The 17,158-nt window shown below is 40.0% G+C and overlaps 2 protein-coding genes across 3 annotated transcripts; one reads left to right on the top strand and one right to left on the bottom strand.

The window, feature by feature from the left end:
* The first annotated feature begins 989 nt into the window (after positions 1 to 989).
* LOC307020034 (uncharacterized protein) lies at positions 990 to 4,634 on the top strand. 2 transcript variants are annotated; one of them, XM_079651120.1, is made up of 13 exons: positions 990 to 1,106; positions 1,353 to 1,578; positions 1,679 to 1,754; positions 1,901 to 2,181; positions 2,284 to 2,322; positions 2,417 to 2,490; positions 2,600 to 2,680; positions 2,978 to 3,183; positions 3,261 to 3,360; positions 3,442 to 3,799; positions 3,878 to 4,022; positions 4,167 to 4,259; positions 4,398 to 4,634. In XM_079651120.1, exons 4-10 carry the CDS (start codon positions 1,975 to 1,977, stop codon positions 3,737 to 3,739), a joined length of 1,005 nt encoding a protein of 334 aa, XP_079507246.1. In that variant the 5' UTR covers positions 990 to 1,106; positions 1,353 to 1,578; positions 1,679 to 1,754; positions 1,901 to 1,974; the 3' UTR covers positions 3,740 to 3,799; positions 3,878 to 4,022; positions 4,167 to 4,259; positions 4,398 to 4,634. The 2 variants fall into 2 exon arrangements, with proteins under 2 accessions (XP_079507246.1, XP_079507247.1); XM_079651121.1 differs by lacking the exon at positions 990 to 1,106 and having other exon boundaries at positions 1,154 to 1,578; positions 3,442 to 3,604; positions 3,701 to 3,799.
* A 132-nt stretch (positions 4,635 to 4,766) lies between these two features.
* On the bottom strand, positions 4,767 to 7,913 carry LOC307020033 (uncharacterized protein; the record flags this gene model as incomplete). The annotated part of the gene is made up of 6 exons (XM_079651119.1): positions 4,767 to 5,154; positions 5,632 to 5,905; positions 6,033 to 6,143; positions 6,292 to 6,383; positions 7,107 to 7,152; positions 7,258 to 7,913. The coding sequence occupies 6 exons, from the start codon at positions 7,911 to 7,913 to the stop codon at positions 4,948 to 4,950; spliced, it is 1,386 nt and encodes a 461-aa protein (XP_079507245.1). The 3' UTR covers positions 4,767 to 4,947.
* Between the last annotated feature and the right edge of the window lie 9,245 nt (positions 7,914 to 17,158).

Consider the following 17,158-nt stretch of genomic DNA (forward strand, 5'->3'; position numbering starts at 1 on the left):
TAAATCGTGAGGGTATCAAACTTGTTGTGGAATTAGTGCGGGATGCAATAACATCCCCGACTAACAGGAATAACCTGATTAGTCCGGAAATAAAATGTTTGGCAACACTGCGATATTTAGCAACAGGGAAATGCAACTTTGCAATGCCGACGATTTAGGAATATCGCAACCGTCAGTCAGCCGTGCCATAAACCAAACGATCAACGCGCTCTCTAGACCACATATCATCCAACAGTTTATCCGGTTTCCTTTGGACAATCAACAACTACACAGGATCAAAGCCAACTTCATGGCAATTGCAGGTATGCCCGGTGTGGTCGGTGCTATTGACGGGACGCACATACAAATAATTGCGCCATCAAAAGATGAGGATGTGTTCGTCAATAGAAAGAAAGTACATTCCATCAACACGCAGATTGTTTCCATTCATCATGATAGGGGGACTTGAACGGCGGTATGGGCTGTTATTGAAAGTGTTTGGTGCTGGAAATATGCTCATTGGATAATAGTTTGCAGGGTGCTTTTAATTGCCTCCTTGATTTAATGCAATTTACGTATTTTTATTGTTTGCTCTCTCTCTTTAACGTGCATATACAACGTCATTATCGTGGTCTGCACAAACTTGTCATCATGCGTGTATTCTGCTAACTGCACTGTCCATAACTATTTGATAGGAATACATTTCTAGCCTAGGCTATTTCCTTGTTTTTCGGTGATTTAGTGGGCTCATTTGTGGGATGTTGCGGATGAGTTTCACCGAGTCCGCCTGCTCTGAACAACCAATCACTGTGCTGACCGCTTCAAAACTCATGCACGAGAATCGACGTAATCCATAGCAACGGCGCGTCACTCTTAGTGATTTATCCTTAGTATGAGTAGGTCTCAGCGGCTTTGTGAATAACTTTTAAGAAAAAACTCCTACGTAAAATGTTTTAGCGCGAGTTAAGAGCACTCCTAGCGGTAAGATAAAATGCTTTGTGAATACGGCCCCTGGTGTCTTTGCTCCTTAACACTATGGCCGCAAGCGGCTCAGGAAGGCCGACGGAGACAGAGCCTCCTGCACCTAGGAATGTAGTGCCAGTGACAGTGCCGCAAGAGATGGCAAGGTTCGTATTTCAGCCACATAATTATATTTTCGTTTTGCTTAAAAAAATTCAAAAAATCAATGTTGTTTTCTTAAGTCCAGTAGTCACATCGCTGACATGATTAAATTAAAATATGAACTTGGACTTGAACAAGACTTGGTTTGTAATAGCATTGGAAAATATATATAGCCAACATGTACTATTTAGATTTTTTGTGCAACACTTGATTGTTATAAATAAATATAAAACATATAATTTATTCCACAGATCTTTTCCAGGATATTTCAAACCAAACTTCCGTCGTGGTAAAAAGAGGTGTTTGACTGCCACCAAGCATCTTGTTAAGACAACAAGTAAAACAACTGCTTTACATTTTTATCTGTTGCCAAAAAATATCGCCCACACACCGTTGCCAACTGAGGAGCTTGAACTCCTCCAGGCAGGCATGGGAAGACAAACACTGACTCTTCCTGAAGATGGTGATCACACAGAGGTATCGTTTGTCAGTTCATTTGTTTGACTTATCATTAAAGTCAATTATTGTACTTCAGCGTATTGTCACCATCAATGTTTTTCTCTCTCTCTCTCTCAAGATTTTAAGGCTCCTGGCTGACACATTTCCAAAAATGGAGGGTCTATGAGGAGGATGGCTCTTGCATAAGGCTACAGGTTTGTGGGATTTTGTTTTGTTGAGTTTTCATATTACTGTATTACTTGTTGGTGTGCATGAACCCTTCTGAGGTATTGATTACTTGTTGTAAGCATTAGAGGTGGCAGAATGACAAAACATGTTCTCTCTCTTTCTCTCAATTAAGGTGGCAGTGGAAGACGAAAGCTCACTGTCATTCCACCAGAAGCAGAGGGGTATTCTGTCAAAGCTCTGCGAGCTATGTCAGCAGGTGGCAAAGCCACTTTTTACATAGTACCACTTCAGGAGACATTGGACACCGCTCCACTGCCTCCTGACTCGCACTGCTTTGCAAAAATGCCAAAGAAGACATGTTTCCAATGTCATGAAGTGATGCCTTTGCAGATGCTTGCAGTACACATTAGGACATGCAGTGGAAAACTGTCCTCTGATGAGACTGTTGATGAGGTGAGAGCAAATTCTTTTTGTATTTGGTAAATTGCCTTTAGAAAAAGACGAGGAAAATATAAATTGTTTATTGAAATAAATGACTTTTTTGTTAATCTGCAGTCCTCTGATGAATTGTGTATCGTGGAGAACGCTTGCAAGGTACAGTAGAACAGCACACAACTAAACTGCACAATCAGTTTAGTTTAGTGTTTCAGCTGTTTGTAACATGGAGCATATTTCTTTCAAACTTTAGGTGGTGTGTCCAATTTGCACCAAAGAATTCCCAGACGATGAAATCACAGTCCATGCTAGTCTATGTGGAGAGAGGTGATCTGTCTTATTCTGCTCTTTGTATCATAAACATTATATTTGATAGATGTACCACCTGTAGAATGTCTACATATTCAGTGTTTTAAACTGCATATTGTTTGTGCAGCTTTGAATGTACAGGGACTCCTGCATCAGAGAACAATAGTCCAAGTACAGCTGCTCAACCTCCAGTATGCAAACCAAAAAGGTACGTTTTATTAAGATGACCTTTGCATGAGTTTATATCAAATACAGAATAAATAATGAGCACCATCATGCAATCCACATGCTTTAATGTCTCCCCCAAAAGCTAGCTCTCAAATTATTTTAACAGGCTATTCAAAACATAGCACATGGTGCACTCTTTTCTAATTACGCCATTTGATAGCCCTTTCTTTCCCAAATATTGTTCAGCATAATAATAGGACAGTTATATGGCAATAATGTATACAAAATGTTTGGAAAATTGGGATAGTCTTATATTTTCTCTGTCCTCTTCCTTAAGCACGGAAGATGTATTGCGCTTACTTGAACACCAAGTTGACAACACAACAGAGTTCAAACTGTGTGTGGACAGAGACGGCCTTCCAGACAGGGGCATTCTCCAGTGGAAACGAAAAAAAGCTGCATCTCCTGCCAGTGCTCTTAAGGTGGTCTACATAGGAGAGGCAGGCATTGACACTGGAGCAATAAGGAAAGAGTTTTTGACTGGTAAGTTCATTTAACTGTTTTGTTTTGATATTAAACAAAACCAAAGGATCATTGCTTATTTGATTTTTTTCTGTAAGACATGGTTTCAGGTATTGAAAACAGATTCTTTGAAGGAACTGGGAGCCAGGGGAAAAATCCTAAGTACTCTTTGACAGACCTTGATAATGACAACTTCAGGTTGGTAACATACTGTTTTTGTACACATTGTCATTTATGTAAGGAGTTTTTTTACAAAGACTTTCTCTACCTTGCACACAGAACTATTGGTGAAATAATGTCAGTAAGCATCACACAAGGTGGCCCACCTCCTGCCTTTCTGAGAGGGTGGTGCTACAACTTCCTCTGCACAGGAGAGGTGGACATTCATTCACTTTCAAAGGAGGATGTTTCTGATATAGAATCCGGTCTTCTCATCAGCAAGGTGAGTACTCTGTTGAGCATTGTTAGATATGAATTAGATATATGTTTTAACACCTATTGTAAATCTGTCCTTTATTTCAATGTTGCACATTCTCAGGTCGAAGATTCTGCAGATGAGCAGTCTCTGATGTTGTGAAATTGTCAGCTGTGGATATACAAGCCAGCTCAAACTGGACAATAAACACAGCATCATTCGGTAAGAGTTGTACAATATTAATTTTACAATGTTTATTTTTCAAACCAGTGTGTAATTTCTTTCTGCTTTTCTTCAAAGAGCAATTGTCTTACATTCCACAACAAGACTGATTCCAATGCTGCAGCAACTCAGAAAGGGCATGGAGCTGTATGGCCTGGTGGATCAGATGGCTAGAAACCCTGAAGCTTGTCACTCCTTATTTGTTCCAGGGAAGATCACCAAAGTAAGAATTTTAACTGCCACTATTTATTTATTTTTAGACTCTATTCTTCTTTTGTATTGTACTTTTCATTCTGTATTGCCTTAATAGCTTTGGTTTGAACACTTGCAAGATATTAAACTAAATCTGCATTCACTCTCTTTATAGCCTGATGCAGATTTCATCATGATGAACTGCCAGCCACGTTTTAGCGAAAAAGGGACGTCTAAGGAGAGAACTGAGAGGAAGTTGAAATGTCAGGTATGATATACTGTAGAATGCAGTACACATATGAATGAATGCTTTACTGATTTGAATGTACTGAGCACATACCTAATAAATGTTCTTGGATATTTGCTTTTCTTAATTTGTGTTATTTAAAATATACATCCGTCACAGATGGGGAGACAGACAGTGCAGCTGGTGACAAGGAGCCTCTTGCAGTGCCACACGTGCTCCAGTGGATGACGGGACAGGCCCACATCCTCATCCTCCCTGATGAAAAGAGACATTTCAAAATAACATGCAAATTTGACCATGACTGCAGGGAGCGGCTAGGAGATCACTTAATTTGTTACCCAATTGTGAGTGCGTGCACTAAAACTGTGACTTTTCCAGTAAAGTATCTAAGCACTGACACTGACTTTAGAAGAATCATGGGTGAAGCAGTGAGATATGGTGGTGGATTCCACAGAGTTTAAAACAACTAGCTCTACTCAAACTAAGGCAAGAGCTGAGTGTATATATGTTTAAATATATTTGTTAATGTTTGATGAAGTCATGCTTTTATTAGTTGGGAAAGCATACATTGTTACAAAGTTTTTTAACAAAACATCAGACAAGCAGAAAGGCAAATAAGGACCAATGGTTGGGCTCTGTGTATTCTCAACAGATATCTGTTAAACAAGGTTGTTGTAATCAGCTAATGTGTCAGTTTAAGAGTTCACGTTCAATTGTCATTGTACACACTGTGCAAGAATCGTGTGTACAAGTCACGGCCATGTGACTGAGAATGTTCCAGAGGATCAACAGTTCTCTGAAGTTCTTCTAGGTCTTTGTCATCCAGGGGGCACACAACTTCAGGAACCACAACTGCTCCGTTTGAGTCTTCTTGCAGTATGGTACTCTCCCAGTTGATGCCTGGGTCTTGAAGTTCCTAAGGATCCAGGAAAACAATTAAAATACGTTCATTACATGATGTATTTTCATAAACTTATGTAACGTGTGATTTTTAAAAATAAACATGTTACATAAAGGTGATTTTGTTTACTCAAAGTTGTATTATTCTAGAAATACTAGTTATTGAACAGGTTACTGTTTCCAATAATGTTATACATCTGTCAGATATGCCTCTCATCACTCAATGCAACAGAACTGTAAGGTTTGTAGATGGAAAAAATTGAATTACAGCATATCTATGCACAATTGAAGACAGAAGCTCACATTGATTCAGACCTTTTAACCATGTTGTTTAGAAATAAATATTAAAAAAATAATTTTGGCTTTCATGCTCCATTGTCCAATTGGCATTGATGTCTATTATGTCTCAAAACTAGATATATCTGCCTGCCACACACCTTTGCAACTCAATTGTTTTTTAAAATATATTTAATGGGAACTCTATAACTGTTACCTCAAGTCTCTCCCCTTCGTCTAGATCTTGTAGATGTCCCATACACCACAGCTGTTCAGGAGTGAGACCTCCCTCTGTCCTTAGAGGATGATTATTCCATCCTTGGATAAAGGCGTCAAGGTCTGCTCGAAGTCGAGGGACAAAGATGTAGTGCACACCAAAGAGGTGAACCACATCAGAGATATCAAGCAGACCATCTTCCTCCAGAGAGTGAAGAACATCATGGTACTTGCTGCTGACTGCAACCCAGACGTCACGCCAAAGTCGCTCTATCCTAGAATTGCATTTTAATTGATTTACTTGGATTTATACAGCTATTTGTGCTTTCATTGAACAACCAAACTGCTACAGTTACTAATAATTATACAGTCAACATTTCAAGACATAAAAACACAACTAACCTCTGATTGTGGACACTCTTTCCAGAGATAAAGCTGGCTCTTCCTGTGCCCCGTGTGGCAAACATGTATTGTGCGATGTCCACGTTTTCGACTCCCTGATCCGCCCTTACCCTAAGATCAAAATACATTTTAATAATAAATAATTTAATAATTAATTTAACAAGGTTTACTTTAACTTCAGTAGATGAAATGAAAGATATTGTAGCTAGTATATTTGTGTAAAAAAACATCCCCTTTTTGTTTTGTCAGGGCAAAATACCTTGATGGTAAGCCATGAAGCTGGGTTGATCTCAGGAAGAATGAGTATGCAGTTGATGCTCTGTTATTTGTTGCAGCATCCAAGTACATGATCTGCATAGAAACCAGATGAAATCATTTACATCTGCTTTCAGCTATGGCTAGCCTTAGAGCTTTTAGTGTTGTATTATACCATAAAAGAAAGATAGGCACGTCCTAAATCTTTACACATAGTTTCATTTCATTTCAACAGAACCATCAACAGGATTTGGTATTTCAATTATTATATAGGTAATTTTCAAAAATATCAACTTGGTATATTTTACATACTAAAATGCAGCTTGATTTATTACAGCTTCCTCAGATATATTTTCTTTAAGGCAATACATTATTGCTCCCTTAAGATGCTTTGTATTAAAAAAGTATAACCAGATTGGATAATAATAATTGGATCTAAACAGGAATCATTACCTTCTAGCTCAATAATTATTCCAAGGAGCAGGAGAAAAAATATACACTTTTTGATCAAACTAACGATAAGAACTACATGTCTTAAGCAGCAGATTATGATTCCATGCATAGGTCAGCTATGTCGTCGTGTGGATGTTGAGATCTTCATACAATATGCATTTTAAGCTCTAATTATACAATCAAAACAATCTGCATCAAGCTAATAAAATTGATGATTCCCCCCCTAGACATGTTTTAAGATGTGTATAACATAATCTATAAATATGCAAATAAGTGTTATTTCAGAAGTATAACTGCTGGTCACAAGAGGCTTTGTACTTTAAGCTGCATTTCTTTAACAATAATAAGCAAGAACACATTAATTACCTTCCTTGAGTAGCCATCCACTCCACCAAAGACCACAATATTGTACCTGTCCAAAAGGGAAAAAGGTTACTATATAACTAAGGTTGTTCTTATTATATACTCCCAACATTCACTGTGTAGGTAATTGCATAAACAGGATATTTTACTCTACCTTATCAGTTTATGATTTGTGTCAATGTGGACCAGGGAGAGAGGGCCTCGCACGGAATAACTTCTTCGCACAACACACCCTAGTTCTGTGATCCGTCTGAAGATCCCAGCAGCATCAACCCGATGCATAGTGGCCATCATTCTCCACCACTGAAAACGGAGGCCCATTGAAACCAAATGGCCTTGAACCATTCGATAACCAGCATTTGGCATCTGACTTTTAATACCTAAAATTACGTTGTCAAGTTCTTGGTCAGTCATTGTGCTGTATGATCCTCTTATAGACAAGCCAAATTCTTGCATTCTCCTGTAAATCGTTCTTCTTGAAACGCAGAGGCATTTTGCAATGCAGGAGACTGGCAGATGTGTGTTCAGCAAATGTGTTAGTTTTTCTCTCTCTATCACAATTTTGGGTTGACCAGAACCTGGACCAACTTCTGTTTCCTGTTCTACAATGGGCATAGACCTTGCGTTAATTTCCAACCGGACAACATGATGTAGGTTTCGTATTGCTTCTGTAATCTCTGATACACCTCCTATCTGCTCATGGAACGATTCAAACATAATCAGCTCATGGCGAGTCAGGAACTCCAAATAATCCACATTTAGTGGTTGCTGGTTCAAGGCTGATTGCAGTTTGGTGAGAAGTCTTTCCATCAACTACTGTCTCAATATGTCCTGTTGGACAGACAGAGCTCAGATTAGTTAAGAAGAGGGACTCGTTGTTAGTCATATAGGTGACTGATAACGAGCTATGAGATGTGGAAGCTAGTAATAACGTTACATTTACCCCTTATATAATATCAAATAATAATTAGTTTGATAAAGTGTATCCACAAAACAAGTTAAATTATCTCCTTAAAATTACATCTACTCCTCCCTCCTTAAAAATGTCAGAACCTATAAATATGCAAATATGTTTCATTTCACAAGTTTAACTGCAACACGATGCCTCCTAGTTCACTGTAAAGTCAATTCTCAGTATTTGTGCACCAGAGGCTTTATAGTTCAACATCCAAATCTTATTTTCAATGAGCACAAAGCAACACTTTCAGCAGATTAATATGAAGCCTCTCTCTCTCATCATCTGAGAGCTCAAAATCTGAATCTCCCTGAACTATCTGGTACAGAAAATGTCTGCTTCAGTTCCGTCTCTTGCAACAATATTGAGTCATTAAGTCCATGAAGATGGTCCTGACGTCCACTAGAATGGACATTTATAAAAGGGCTGTTATTTGAAAACTTGAATTATTTAATTGCTTTCAGAACTAATTATATAGTTCCTCACATGTTAATAAACAAGAATATATATGATTTTCATGGTAAAAATTACAATTATTCAACAATATTTGACTTCTCCTCCTGCTTCTATAACATTTTGTTTTTGGTATGCCAGCCATTTTGGATGAAAAGAAAGAGGGACTTCCCAGCATGCAATTTTAACCAATGACACATCACTGGAAAGACCAGGATGTCCTCTGTACAGTACATCAGGGATTGATAGAGTAGCTCAAAAGAGTAAAAGGAGATGCGTGTTAACAAAATGTCCACTACAGAGGACATTTTCAATGGGCTGGGTCCCAGGAGACAACCAAATCAAAAACGACTTACATGTGGCCTTGCTGTGACATTTTGTTGCTGTACATTCGACATTTTCAGATGTTGTGGCCAGCTGGGATTGCTAGAGAAGGATGAGTCAAATTTTAGTTACTCACACAACAGCCGATGTCTCAAGATAAGAAGACATATAAGCTAATGTTAATCCTACAGCCCTATAATACAGAAAAATAAAAAGCATTTCTGAAATATGAGTCAATAATTACAAGAACAAATCTACTATAATCAGTCATCTTTTTATTTTTTATATAAACAACATATAGCTATGTTGCCGGCTAGCAAACTCACCCTTATCTGAAACGATCGGATAAAAGGTTTCGTCAAAGGTATTACAAACAATAACGTGATATCAGAAAACCAGAAAGGTATAACTCACCTGACACTGTGGCGTAGTAATCTCTTCGTTCGAGTCTGTCATGTCCTGTAAATGTCATTAGATAATAGGAACGCCAACAGCCTGATGGCAACCGAAAATGAAAATCCCTCTCTTCTCTCATCTCAGATATGATTGGAGACGGCCAGCCAATCAGAATTGACCTTCTCGAGTTCTCCGATTGGTTGGTTTTGTGGCACATTTGTAACGCTGTGACAATTTGAGCGAGTGCGCAGGCAAAGTTGAGCGCGCACAGGCTGGAGAGGTCGAGCGAGCGAAGGAGAGAGAGCGAGTGCAGCGGTCTGCATGCGCACGGAGCAGGAGTTTTATGAGAGAAAATATATTTCTCTGTGCTCAAAAGTGTTCAAGTGCGCGCTCAAATGTATTTTCTATGCTCAACATGTTTCATTGCGTGCTCAGGATAGAGGCACAAATATAACGCCATAGCCGGTCGTCCTGGCGTCAAGCAGACGCGCGCGAGTACTCGGAAATGAGCCGTTTGTCATTTCTCTAATTTCGCGTCCCAGACTCCCAGGTCATCCTGCAGCAACCCGGAAACAGATGTCGGCGCGCCGTCTGGAAGGAAAACTAATTTCTCTAAAGGCTCGTCGAGGATTGATTATCGAGGAGGCTGTCTGGAGAAGCCGTGACCGAAGATACACTGATTTAGAGGAGAGAGGAGTGTCTCTGGAGGAGCTATAACCGAGGGTACACTGAAGTATTCTCCGGAGACGATTTCAGCCGACAGTGATGTTTAAAAGAGGCGTGACGCATGGCTGGATATCAACGAAGCACAACTCTGCAAACTGTTCCAGTTGTGATTATAAGTTATTCAAGATGATCAAATGTGCATCAGACTTTCTGCCCTTTACCGTTTGTTTGTTTACTCACTAATCACATGTCCCCTGGATGTTAGGTTATGCTTTCATTGTGAGGCGATGTTTACAGTGAGAACAGCTGCTGAGGTCAGTGCAGAAAGCAGAACAGTGTGTATAATATATATCGCTCAATAATATATGTAACAGGCCTACATTTCACACTTTATTTTTCAGGCTTTAGGAGATATCTACAAATAAACAGTAGATATTCTTCATGAAACCATATAGTGCTTCACATAATAAAATATACAAGGGCTGTAGCCTGAAATTTAGTTATGCTTTAGGAGCTGTTTGTGTTTGTTGTACAACGTGTAGGTGTGTGTGCGTGTGTGCGTGTGTGTGTGTGTGTGTGTGTGTGTGTGTGTGTGTGTGTGTGTGTGTGTGTGTGTGTGTGTGTGTGTGTGTGTGTGTGTGTGTGTGTGTGTGTGTGTGTGTGTGTGTGTGTGTGTGTGTGTGTGTGTGTGTGCATGCGTGCGTGCGTGCGCGTGTGTGTGTGTGAGAGAGTTGAAGGTGCAGGCAGACAGGCGGGTCTCAGTAGCTTAAAGGGGACCTATCATGCTATATTTGAATAATATATTGTAGGGCCATATCTATATAAGGTATATTTATAAGTTTTATTTTTCAAAATACCAAACAGATCATGCATTTTAGCCATGCCTCATTTTGCCTCACTCCAGCTCTGTCTTTGAATGAGCTGGAGCTGACCCCCACCCCCCTGCAAAGGAGGGGGCGAGGCACAAGCGTCATGTTACTATGCTGTTGCCATGCTGTTGCTATGCTGTTGCCATGCCACTGCAACCTCTCATTCCCCTGATAGGTGAAGAGTTGACCAAACAGGTGGAGTGCACCTCTGTGACATCATAGAGGTGCAAATCAGAATCCGTATGTATCAAATCCGTTGCAGCCCTGTTTTTAGGTCCCCTTTAAGGTAGTATGTGACATATAAATGGTCAAAAATTGTACATTCTCCATTAGCTTACGAGCTCCATGTTTAAGCGATCGACTATTCCTTCGCAATGTTGCATCACATTGGATATCCGCTTAAGTTGCCCTAGATTGGAATTTTTCCGATAATTTCCCTATGACGAATTAGCACAAATGTGCTTAAAATGCATGAAAAACGCACATTTTTCAAAATGGCCAGCTTTCTGGGGGGCGGGGCTAATGAAAAGCAATTTGAAATATGTGTGCAATCATAATAGCAATGTGTATACAGCGTTTCGTGAATATCGGAAAAACTATATGCAAACAGTTTGGAGCAATTTGCGACATGTAAATCGTCCAAAATGGTGTATTCGCTGTTAGCTTACGACCTCCACGAGTGATTTTTCAAAAATGTGCTCCGCAATTAAGTATCATATTGGATAGGGGCTGAACTTGTCCTGGATTGTAATTTTTCCGATCATTCCCCTAGGAGGAGTTGGCAAGAATGTGCTTAAAATGCATGAAAAACGCACATTTTTCAAAATGGCTGACTTTCTGGGGGGCGGCGCTAATGGAAGGCAATGTGAAATATGTGTGCAATCATAATAGTAATGTACATATAGCGTTTCGTGAATATCGGAAAAACTATATGCGAGCAGTTTGGAGCAATTTGCGCCATGTAAATCGTCAAAAATTGTGTATTCGCTGTTAGCTTACGACCTCCACGATTGAGCTATCAAAACTGTTCTTCTCAATTTGGCATCATATTGGATAGGGGCTGAACTTGTCCTGGACTGGAATTTTTCCGATCATTCCCCTAGGAGCAGTTTTCAAGAATGTGCTTAAAATGGCTGAAAAACGCACATATTTCAAAATGGTCGACTTTTGGGGGGGCGGGGCTAATGGAATCTATTCACAAATATGTCCGCAATTCCATGAGGAATGTCTGTGCTAAAAGTCGTGAAGTTCTAAGAAACTATATGTGACTACCACACAATAGGTGGCGCTAGTGAGCAGCTTTTTTGAAAAAATTACTTTTTTTTTTACATTCTCGAAAAAGTCGTGGGCCCTGACGTGTGTCCCAAGTTTTGCGTCCAAAGCTCATTTTATGCTATCGCAATTTTAAAAAATGTATAGGCCACGCCCACATTCTGAATTTTTTGCGACACTTTAAATCTGAGTTCGTAGTCACCCTGAGAATATGTCTAAAAAAAATAAAAATAATTAGTCCATCCGCTCTTGAGTTATAAATTGGTGGTGTTTTTGGCGCTCCCTATAGACCAAAATGAAAATGCTTTGGTGTGCCTATTCCCCAAGACAGTTTGAACCTATCTACCGAAATCTGTGTTGTTTGGATACATTTTTTTTCTAAGCCACGCCTTTTTGCGAGTTCTATTTGATTAACGGCGGCAATATTTATCGTCCTAACATGCTCATTTTATACGGTAATGTGTCTAACCCTCCACCAATGCGGGATATGAAGTTTGGTGTTGAAAAACAGAAAATGTACATTTAAGTGAATATTTAACTGTTTTGAACATTATGCTAATTTAGAAGAAAAAAAAAATGTATGCGGAGCTTAGGGTTCCAAGAGGATTATTTGTAGAGAAGGTCCACCCGGATATGTGTGCAAAATTTCAGGTCATTCAGAGTTACGGTGCAACTTTGTAAATTTATTCCGAAATGGGATTTTGATAGGTGGCGCTATTGAGCATGTTGGAATATTTTAACCCATTGACTCCAGAATGTTGCAATTTTTACGGGTCCTGGCGTCCGTGCAAAATTATAAAACTTTGTCAACATCCTAAAGGCCTCAAAAACAGGAAAGATGGTGACTAAAAATAATAATAATAATAATAATTCCACCAATAACAATAGGTTTCCTCGCACTTCGTGCTAGGACGCCGTTGGGTCCTTGCACATCGTGCTCGGGCCCTAATAATTCAACCAATAACAATAGGTTTCCTCGCACTTCGTGCTACGACGCCGTCGGGTCCTAGCACATCCGTGCTCGGGCCCTAATAATACCACGGAGAACAATAGGTTCCTCGCACTTTGTGCTAGGACGCCGTTGGGTCCTAGCGCTCCGTGCTCGGGCCCTAATAATAATAAATCCACCAATAACAATAGGTTTCCTCGCAATTCGTGCTAGGACGCCGTTGGGTTCTAGCGCTCCGTGCTCGGGCCCTAATAATAATAATTCCACCAATAACAATAGGTTTCCTCGCACTTCGTGCTAGGATGCCGTTGGGTCCTAGCGCTCCTTGCTCGGGCCCTAATAATTCCACCAATAACAATAGGTTTCCTCGCACTTCGTGCTAGGACGCCGTTGGGTCCTAGCACATCTGTGCTCGGGCCCTAATAATTCCACCAATAACAATAGGTTTCCTCGCACTTCGTGCTAGGACGCCGTCGGGTCCTAGCACATCCGTGCTCGGGCCCTAATAATTCCACCAATAACAATAGGTTTCCTCGCACTTCGCGCTAGGACGCCGTCGGGTCCTAGCACATCCGTGCTCGGGCCCTAATAAATTATATTTCTACAGCGCTTTTCTTGAACCCAAAGACGCTTTACTGGAAACTGTCTCTGAGAAACTAGAAAGACTACACATCCCAGAATCCCGGTCCCGCATGCTGGCTCTTACGGAACCGACTAACTCCCCCTTGTGTGTATGTACAGCTCTCAACATGCCCAGACTTGCAGTATTAAAAGAGATTTTCACCTCTTTTAATACTTTTTGCCTCATTCTGAAAAAAAGAAGTGAAATGTGCCAACGTGATGGCTGTCTGGGTGTGTGGTGCGAGACGGGAGATGTAGTTCATTGAGCGGTTTCAAATAAAAAAAGTGTTACTTCACAGTTTTACGACACATTTTCATTTTTTTGACTTGCAAAATTATCTTATGTGTAATTCGTGGCACAATTCAAACGAGATCGAAAGATAATCTTTCTCTCCCCATTGACTTCAATACATACTTTTTCCGAAATAGTGGCTGCAGTCGAATAGCTTAGGAACCTTCCTAACCGAGTGAAATGACCCGGAAGTCCCTCAGTGGCAGCCATGATAAGTGCCGTTCGAATTATCTAGATCAGGGGTTCCCAACCGGGTGTTACTGCCGGGCCGCGAAATAGCTGTGAGTTTATCGTAATATTTGCAGAATTATAAATATTTAAAAATATTTTATAAAAAAAAGATTCAATTTTTTTCCCCGCACCTATACCAGCATATTATTTCATCCAAGACATAACAAATAAATCAAAATTGGTTAGCATAAGGTCTCAGCCTCTCGTGCGCAGAGAAAGTCAATAGGAAGTGGAGCACACAGGAGACAACCGTTTAATCGCAGACTATTATGTTTATGTGGGGAAATGGCAGTGCATACATTATTTGAGATATATTTCGAACTCGGACTTCATTTTAAGGACATTGCGGCCAGGGGTGTAGAGCTATTTTTTTTATTTGTAAAGCCTCCTTCACTTCATGAAATGGCTGCAGCATCAGGAGGCAGCCTCTGAAAAGTGCAGCACCAGCGGGTACACACCGCCTTCACTGTGTTCCCCACTGCAGGCTGCTACGTTTCAACCACACACACCTCTACACACACACACACATCGAACGGTCCGATTATTCCCCCTATTACCCGTTGTATGAAGGAAATGTCCGGTCACAAAGGCACATGATGTGTGTGTATGTGCTCTGCTCAGCTCCGCTGTGTGTGTGTATGTTCGGTGTGTTTGTGTGTGTCCAACAACGGCATTTGTTTTCAAATGACCATGAACAGTAATTTACACACATCTGGCCAACTCCATAGGTATGTGGGCGTTCCCAAAATAAATTAGTTTAATCTTAATCTCGATGTAGTGCACCAGAACGAACGCCCCGGTATGACGTTATTATGGCTGACAAACAAGCCCAGGGGTCTCACTGATATTTCAGTTATATCAATATGTGTACAGTGGTCCTAATTTGTATTAATTGTATCCTGGTTTTAAACTTTGTTGATATGTTTTGGATGCATATTGTTCTATTATTTATTCAGGCTGTTTCATACAATTAGCCACTGTTGCCACCTATATTAGGCTATATTATATTATATTAATATTTATAAACTGGTCCTAATTTTTAGTTTTAATTGTATCCTGGTTTTAAACGTTAATATGTTTTGGATGCATATTGTTATTTATTCAGGCTGTTAAATACAATTAGCCTCTGTTGCCACCTGCTGGTGAATAAATATTGAAATCAGTTAAAATTGACAACCGGTCCGCAATTTATTTTTAATGTATCTGTCGGTCCTTGGCACAATAAAGGTTTGGAACCCCTGCTCTAGATGATAGGAAAGGAGGTTTCAAACTTCCTTTATAACCTCCTTTAGCTTAGGAACCACTGGACCTCCCTCACCAAAAGGAGAGGAGAAAATGCTGTCACACAATGCCTTGCAGCCGCAGCATGTGCTGTCACACAACAGTCGGCCGTTCACGGAAACAAACGATTATGACGGAGAAATGATATCATGAAAGTTACGGTGCTTATTAAGCTTTTTAAAACGTATGTGGTAACTTGCCAAAGTGCTTTGTTTTTAACGTTCATCAGTATTATAATCAAAAAGAGAAATATGAACGTTAGTTTTTTCCTGAAATTATCAAATAAAGTCAACACTTCAGTCTTTACTGAGCTGTGTGGGGTTTGTGCAACTTTTAAAAGATGTTTGAATGGTGATATACACAGTGATAAATATTAAGGACTAACGTTTATAATAAATAAATTTGTATTTATTTTAAGATCTTTTCATACAATCATACGTATTGGGATCATTTGTATTAATGTGGACCGGAGGGAGAGGGTGACGAGCATAAGTTTCACTTTCCTTTTTTATTTCAATTCCAACTTTGGTCACGAAGAATAGTTTCTCTGTTGTCCACGTCCATAAAGCATAAAGCAACAGCATCAGAGCACGGCGCAGAGTCTCTAGATGAGTTACAGTAGTCTCTCGTTCTTATTATACATCCATGTTGTAGTCCGCTGTATAGAAAACTGTAGTTTCCATAGTTTCCCCACAGCAGCAGACGCACAAAATGACGTCCGCTGGCGCATCATAAACACGTCGGATAGTGAAAGTGCAGTCGGATTCTCTAGTACCGCAGTCTCTTCTCCTAAATCCTTTTGAATTCTCCTATCCACTATCCCTTAACCCCATGACGTTTCACTCAGAGGTCAAGGAATAGACGATAGGGTTAGAATTTAGGAGCGGATTTTTTGACTATTCGACCGCAGCCAAGGTCCCATGGAGGTCCCCCGGAAAGGGAAGGACTTCGCCCCACGGGTAGAATTGTTACTTTTCACAACAAGTCAGTATCCCCCCGCGTCTGAGTTGGGCTGAAAAGCAAACTGCATGCAGCTTCGCGTCGGGTCGAACCACGCCCTTAGCTGTGATATACTGAGAATATACCACTGCCTGTCGTGAGCTATTGCTTAAATATACTATATATATATATATATATATATATATATATATATACTATACTATATATATATTTATAAAACGGACAAGTCAAATCAAGCAATCTGATTGGTTCTTAGCCGTGATATACTGAGCGTATACCACGGGTAGAATTGTAAGTTACTTTTCACAACAAGTCAGTATCCCTCCGCGTCTGAGAAAAACAGTATACCGTTGGGCTTTGCTTTTCGTACTGGAACAAGAAAGCAGCGGAGAAGTAACGGGGCAGAAGCCCTCCTTTTTGACGCAGCGGTCCAGACATAGACATCAAACGGCAAAACATATTCAGTGTGCAGTTCCTTTGGCATTAGAGCAGGGATATCTAGATACTTTTGAAGGTTTAACATAATGAATTGTGCTACTTTTAAAGCAAGCAACGATGTTTTCAAATCTGTCATCAAAGAGGTCCGCAAAAACGCTATGGAGCAATCAGATTGCTTGATTTGACTTGTCAGTTTTATAAATATATTTAAATGTCTTCCGTTACGAAACAAACTTACAAAGCATAAAATGGAAACATTTAAGATTAACTTCGACCTCCGGGGGGGTCTTACTATAGTATTGAGGAGTGGATTGAGCAGTGCCTATCTCCAGAAAAAAAGCACCTAAA

The sequence above is a fragment of the Notothenia rossii genome (genome assembly GCF_949606895.1).
Source record: "Notothenia rossii genome assembly, chromosome: 9".
Classification (NCBI taxonomy): domain Eukaryota; kingdom Metazoa; phylum Chordata; class Actinopteri; order Perciformes; family Nototheniidae; genus Notothenia; species Notothenia rossii.